Genomic DNA, 6691 nt, shown 5'->3' on the forward strand with positions numbered 1-6691 from the left:
GAGCTGTATCGCAAAGCTGGTGAGTGATTAAATACAAAATTATTGAAATATCTTAAATAGTTTAATCAGATAAAGCTGGATATGCATAAACTTTTTTTTTTAATAGATTGCAACAAACGTCAACATCAATTACGGAAAAAGATTGCTGCAGAAAAGAGAGAGCCTTAGAAGTTGCCATCACTAAATGGAACACTGATTCATGCGAGATGAACAAACTGCCTTCCTCTGATGCGCTTCTGGCTGAGGAGAACTACTCCTGGCCTTGGGAATGTAAGTATATAGGTGTTTAAATTCAAACAAAATGGTTTAAATGAAGTGAAATGTATGTAAAACCTAACTTAAGATGAAAGTTAACGAGGATTTGAAATGAATGCAACTCTTCTGAATTTTAGGTTATGGTGACATGACTGTGAAAAAGTGATGCTTCTGGCCAGACTGAAAGAAGAGGTCATTGTGGTTCGTGAAGTAAAGCAGCATTGGGAATACTTAAAAAATGCCACTGGGATGCTTGAAGAACTTTCCTCCCAGGTTTCTGAGGGGATCACTGAGCAAAGTTGGTAAATTTGTTTAAAGTAAAGATGCTAGTTTAATTCATTTGTCTTTTTGTTATAGTCAGGCAGCACTGAGGCATTGACAGAGCAAGGACCAGAGGGACTGCTGTATCTGCTTAAAAGAAGAATAGCAGGACTTCATGCTCAACAGGATGCTGCTCGCAAAACATACCATCATGCTTTGGGATTCCAAGCATCGTGTTTGGATGACTCCTCCACGGATGGAGAAAAATCCGAAAGTAATTCCTCGGACGAAGAAATTTGACATCCCTATATCATATTTAGAATGACCCGAAGTAGTCTGTGATCACGTTTTAGCCGTTCAAGAAGTCCCATTATTGAGACATGTACATGGGGGGGAAACCTCAGCACAGCATTCTGACGCATCAGCTGAGAATTTTCCATCTTGACCACCATGAGACAAACACATGGTTTAAATTAGGGTTATTGTAGGTAAACATGGGTTAGAATAGCAGTATGAAAAAAAAAACATGAAATAATAAATATGAAAAAAAAAATGAGTTGGGAAAAATTCTGAAATGAGAAACGTTCATGAACCATATTAGTGTTACAGAATCAGCTTTAACCCCAATGAACACCTTCAGGAAAGGAATATTCCAGTTTTTTTTCCTCAGGTTTTTCCTGTTTTTAACTGGGGAGAGGCTTTTACCACCACTTAGTTTTAAAGAGCTGACTTTATAATAGAAACAATGTGAATTTTGATTGCAGCTCAGCAGCAACTTTGCATCTTCATCTAGTAAACACACTCCAATCACACTCCTTTTTTTTTTTTAACTGTGGCAGTTCGACCACAGAGAATCTAACAAAATCTTAGCTTTGGTACAAACCCACAACTTTGAAATTATTGACAGATCAAAAACCATTCCTTACTTAAAGCGACAAAATGACCTTCCTGATATTTCTTATCCTTAATTGAACTAATTCAAATGTAGACGTACACATTAACAGCTATTTCCTCCCACACCAACTCTTTGTTTTGCCGTGTTGTTTCTGTTGCAGAAAATGTGTTTGTAGTCGGCATATGCCTGAAGAAACATCAATTTCTGGCGGCGTAAAGTTTGCTGCCCTATTGATGTTTGTTCCCGTTGCCATGGTGAATCGTGCTGTCTTTGGTCCATTGATCAGGGCTTTTTATAGTCACAATGCTCGCACCCCATTCTGGTTCCAACAACTTAAAGTTGATTGTATCAACTCTTTTTTTTTTTTAGCAGTTCTAATACTCAAAACTCATAAGTTTGCAAATAGTGGGTCCTTGGACACTGAGTTCAGGTTTCAACTCTAAATTTGTTTCGCCTGCTTCTTGAAACAGGCCCCAGATACCCCCCCCAAAAAAACAATCAAAAAGAAAAAATAACCGCACTTTCAATACAGCTTGATATTGATTACAAGCGACCACAGTGAGGAGCACCAACTACTGTCACACAGAAAACAAACTGACACAAGAGAGAACTGAAGCCGCAGTATATATGCAGGGTGAACAGGTGAGACAAATGAGAACTAATTCCATGCACCTGGGGCCCGTTCCAAGAAGCAGGTTTTGTTGGAACTCTGAGTTCGTGAACTCCAAATTCAGTAAAACTCTGAGTTTTCGGTTCTAGAAAGAGGGATAACTCAAACCCGGGAAAGTGGGCGAAACCAAGCCCGTTCTAAGAAGCGGGTTAAGCTGAACTCAGAATCAATCACTATGGTAACTGAGTCTGTGAACGAAACCTGGTCGGTAGCAGGTTTTCTTCAGGAAACTTAGAGTTCTCTGCGGCCTCCGCCCCTTTTTAAAGTGAAGGATGATCAAATATGAGTTCCTCATTAACATTTAGAGAACATTCACATTAGAGACGTCACGTTTCCACCACGCAGAAACCAGAATGACATGTTCATTCATAGAGGATCATGTACAGAGGAGGATGATTAATCCAGAGGAAATGTTATTTACGTCGGTAGAGGATTTGGAGGACACGAGTCGACTGACTGCAGTTTACCAATTCATTTTTATTTCAGAGATATTATAAATAGTGAGTTTTTCCAGGGACTCGCTATTAAAAAATACAGTTTTCTTTTCCTTATTTTAAACCCTTAACAATAGAAATTATTGAATGTCAAACACCGGGAAAGGCTTTGAAATCATCCACTGTCCAGTACTTGCGTCGAACATTAGCTCGGTTGTCAGCAACGCTGCTTCCCACAGGCAGGGGCTCAATCTTTCCGCTCGCTCGCGAGGGCAAAACTCGCCCAAACTGCTAATTTCCGGCGCCGTTTTCATGCTGAAAAGTTCGGGATATACTGTTGCATATTGTGGAGGTTTTTCAATAACATCTTAGACATGTCTCTCCGATAGGCCTGCACTCGAACCCGTGACGTGTGCGATCAGGTTTCCAAGGACGATAACTCTTTTACCATCTGTTGATTACGTAAAATTAACGTAGAACGTGATTGGTCAGACGTCTCAGTCACGTAGTCATGTATCCGTTCGTTAATTTATGTAAACACTGAGTTGTACTGTTTTTCACAGTTATTAATTGACAATTATTTCTATGTAATGCATCTAATTAATTAAACAAATATGTAAATTCTCTTGTGAGTAGGATATTTCTGTATCTTTATAGTTATAAATGTATGATACATTAAAGTTTCATAGTATATAGGCCTATTAGTTATCTGATCACTAACAATGTTTAGTTTTTAGATGTTATTTACATCTATTAATTTATTTCCATTGTTTATAAAGAGCCTTTGACATTATTACACCACTGTTAACTCAAAACAAACCAAATAAGAAAAAAATCTGTCCTTGTTTCAGTTTTTCTTGTTGGGTGTGGAGGGGTCTAATTCTGGAAAACTAAGCAAATGTTGTTGTTTTAATTGAAAACAGACCAAAAACACACTTCAAATACAAAATGTTTTAATAAAATAAATACATGCACTACAAAAAGTATTCACACAAATGACAATAAAAGTGAATTAAAAAAAAATGTAACTATATACAACATTTTTATATTTACAAGGCTTAATAAAATGCAACAGTACAAACTGCTGTACTTATTGTAGAGAAGGAGGCGGAGGAGGAATGGGAGGAGATCTGCTTTCATCACGCAGTCGCTGTTCTGCCAACCATTCCTCCAAAGATTGTCCATTTGAAGCCTTTGAGCAAAATGTGGCGCTTTTGTATCGGCTATGGCCATACTCTTTTGTTTTGGGCTGTTCACATTTGGTGCATGTGTTAAAATCAACTGCCCGCACATATTTCCTTTTGTGAACGCCACTCTCTTCCTCCAAGGCCCGTCTTCGCCTGTTTCTCTGTGTGTAGCGTGACACAGGGGCAGCGGTTGGAGGGGGTTTAGCAGCAGAGGGAATGACCCCTGCTATGGACGTTGTGGCTCCAGAAACAGCAACAGTAGTCGGCACAGGCATCACAGTAGGCCTCATGATAGGCATCACAGCAGGCATCACAGTCATACTGGGATTTAAAATTATTGATCCTAGCAATGACCCTGGTACTAAAACAGGCAATAACATCCTTGGTCCACTGGTAGCAGGCACGATGGGGCATTTCCTAGGGACAGAAGCAGCAGTAGCTGCAGCAGGCCGGCGACCTGGTCGTAGAATTAGAGCCTGTCCTTCTCTGTTTGGAGGAAGAGAAAATTGGAATTTTGGCCCAGATGTTGATGGTGCCTCATCCCTCTTTTCTCTTGGAGATGGAAGCTGTGAATCAGCCACAGCAACTGGATCTGGCGGCGTCAGTCCCTGAGTGAGAACACTCATTTCTTGGTTTTTCTGCCGCCGTTGAAACTTGAAAATTAATCAACAGTATTATGTTTATGTTTTTTAAAAAGTCAGTGAAATTGATCAAAATAACATGCCTTTCTTACCACTGAATGAGCGTCTTCTGGTTGAGCTCGAACAGCTGGAGGGTTGTTGAATCCATCAGCCTGGGACTGCTCAGAACCAGATCCCTGATGTGGTGGTAATCCGTGAGGATTTTGGACCACCTTGGAGTGTTGACTCCAGCCTTCTTAGTTGGAGTCTTGTGTGTAGCACAGAGCTTTACTCAAATAGCTTCAACTAAGCCACTGGTGCTAGGCCACTGAGCTGGACCCCCAGGATGTCCAATTAAACACCTCTTGACACTTTCCACTCCTGGTGTCACCCCGGAACGCTTTGGTGCCTTAAAGCGGCCATGTGTCAATTGAGGCTGATGACGAGGCTGGTAGATGACCCGCTTTTTGTCAAAGTCTGGGAGGGCAGTCCAAAGACGAATGGCCTCTGTTACTTGTGGCTCTGTGAGGTAAGAAGCCTCACGAAGTCCAACAAGGTAGGAAGCCAGATCCTGGACTTTGTCCCAGCCAGCGATGCCATCGGGTCCAATGACAGCTGCCTAATGAATTCAAATGAAAGGCTTCATACTTTCAGGAGTAGTACTGATTGAAGTACTAAGGAGGTCTGAACAGGAATGGTGAAGTACTAAATTGAAACACAAGAATTAGTCCCACCCAAAATCAGCCAAATGATTAAAAATTTACACTTTTCAGAGTATTTCAGATGTACTTTTCTCAAAAACAGTACAGTAAAAATGCTTCATACCCTCAGGAGTAGTACACATTGAAGTACTAAGTGGGTCTGTAAAGGAATGGTGAAGTACTAAATTGAAACTGAGGAATTAGTCCCACCCAAAGTCAGCCAAATGATGTCAAGATTATATGGCATTTTTGATGTTCTTTTCTAAAAAAGTATACAGTAAAAATGTTTTATATTTCCAGGAGAAAATTTCTATTAAGGACTAAGTAGGTCTGTGACGGATTTATAATGTAATACATTGATCATTAGGATTAATTCACAGCCAAAATTATTTTTTTTTTCACTAATACATGATATTTTTACATTGATTAAAAAAACGTAATGTACAGTTTTTTTTCTAATAAATATCACATGCATAAAAAGTAATGTGATTGCATTCATGAGGAGTAAAAATTTCATGTTTTCTAAAGAGTCTCCAGGATTTTCCAGCGAGCACGGACATGCTACTGTAAATCTTGTATGAAACTCGCAGAAAAAAATCCAATGAGGGCTGATTTGACCACGGAAAAACGAACAGCGGCTCACTTGACCGCAGTACGAAAACCCACGAAAACCCTTGAATCCCCTTTTTCTAACAAATATTGACCAAATATAGACAAATAATGTGTAATAAATAAAGAATTAAACCAGCTTACCTGTTCCGAAGACGAGTACGATGGCGGCCGCAGACTGGTCCAACGGAAGCACAAGGACTGAAGCGGTTATACGGAAATTCTAGCAAGGAAAAACTATAGCTAAAACGCGATCAGACAAAGTCCGTGGTTTATATACTAGTAAAAGCGCGAATTGTTCAAAACAACTCTCAGGATCAAACTGTAAGAGTAAAGAAACAGTTACAGGAACACGGTTATTTATAGATAAAGAGCCGGAACCTAGCGCGCATTGGTCAAAGGTTTTAGGGGCGGGGCTGTGGGGGTCGAACTCGAAACGTTATTAGACAAGAACAAGCCAAAGCGCACCCCATTGGTCAAAAATAAGCCATTCCTCCTCCCCATCCTCAGGACTGAAACATTTGATAGGTAAGTGGGCTTACTTTGGGCGCAGATAGCGGGCGCTAGCAGGCGCGGAGTTTGCGAGTTTGACTCCCAGCTACAGAAAGTGATTTTATGATTAAAAAAAGAATTCGGCGAATATTTTTTAAGTCTTGAGAATTAAAATTAAATAAATGCTTTTTTAACATATGCCAGGCAGCTACAGTTTCTTTTTAGTGTGCAGTGATATCCGTGTGTGTAGCGGGAGGTGGGGGGTTACCAAAACTGGTCATTCATGCGATCACGGAGATTACTGGTTAAATTAGTAACAGATCAAAAACCATTCCTTACTCAACAAGAGACAAAATAACCTTCCTGACATTATTAATCATTATTTGGAATGATTCAAATAACTGCAGATATTTTCTTTCTGTTCTACCGCTGCAGCTGTGTTGCTTTTCTTGCAGAAAATGTTCTCCTATAGTTGCATATGTTGCTTCTGTAGCTCCTGCTTTTGACTACCTGATCTGTTGATATCTTAGTGTAAATCCTGTTTGTTACTTAAAATCTTAAGTAGCA

At 39.8% G+C, this 6691-nt stretch overlaps 1 protein-coding gene across 1 annotated transcript in view; it reads left to right on the plus strand.

Moving 5' to 3' along the window:
* The first annotated feature begins 206 nt into the window (after positions 1-206).
* The window catches only part of LOC112139525, a 9074-nt gene continuing 2589 nt past the window's right edge, over positions 207-6691 (plus strand). The window contains exon 1 of the mRNA XM_036210743.1: positions 207-270. Within this exon, the coding sequence (XP_036066636.1) occupies positions 207-270 (64 nt within the window). The remainder of the gene's footprint in view (positions 271-6691) is intronic.

The sequence above is a fragment of the Oryzias melastigma genome, unplaced genomic scaffold (genome assembly GCF_002922805.2).
Source record: "Oryzias melastigma strain HK-1 unplaced genomic scaffold, ASM292280v2 sc00231, whole genome shotgun sequence".
Classification (NCBI taxonomy): Eukaryota; Metazoa; Chordata; class Actinopteri; order Beloniformes; family Adrianichthyidae; genus Oryzias; species Oryzias melastigma.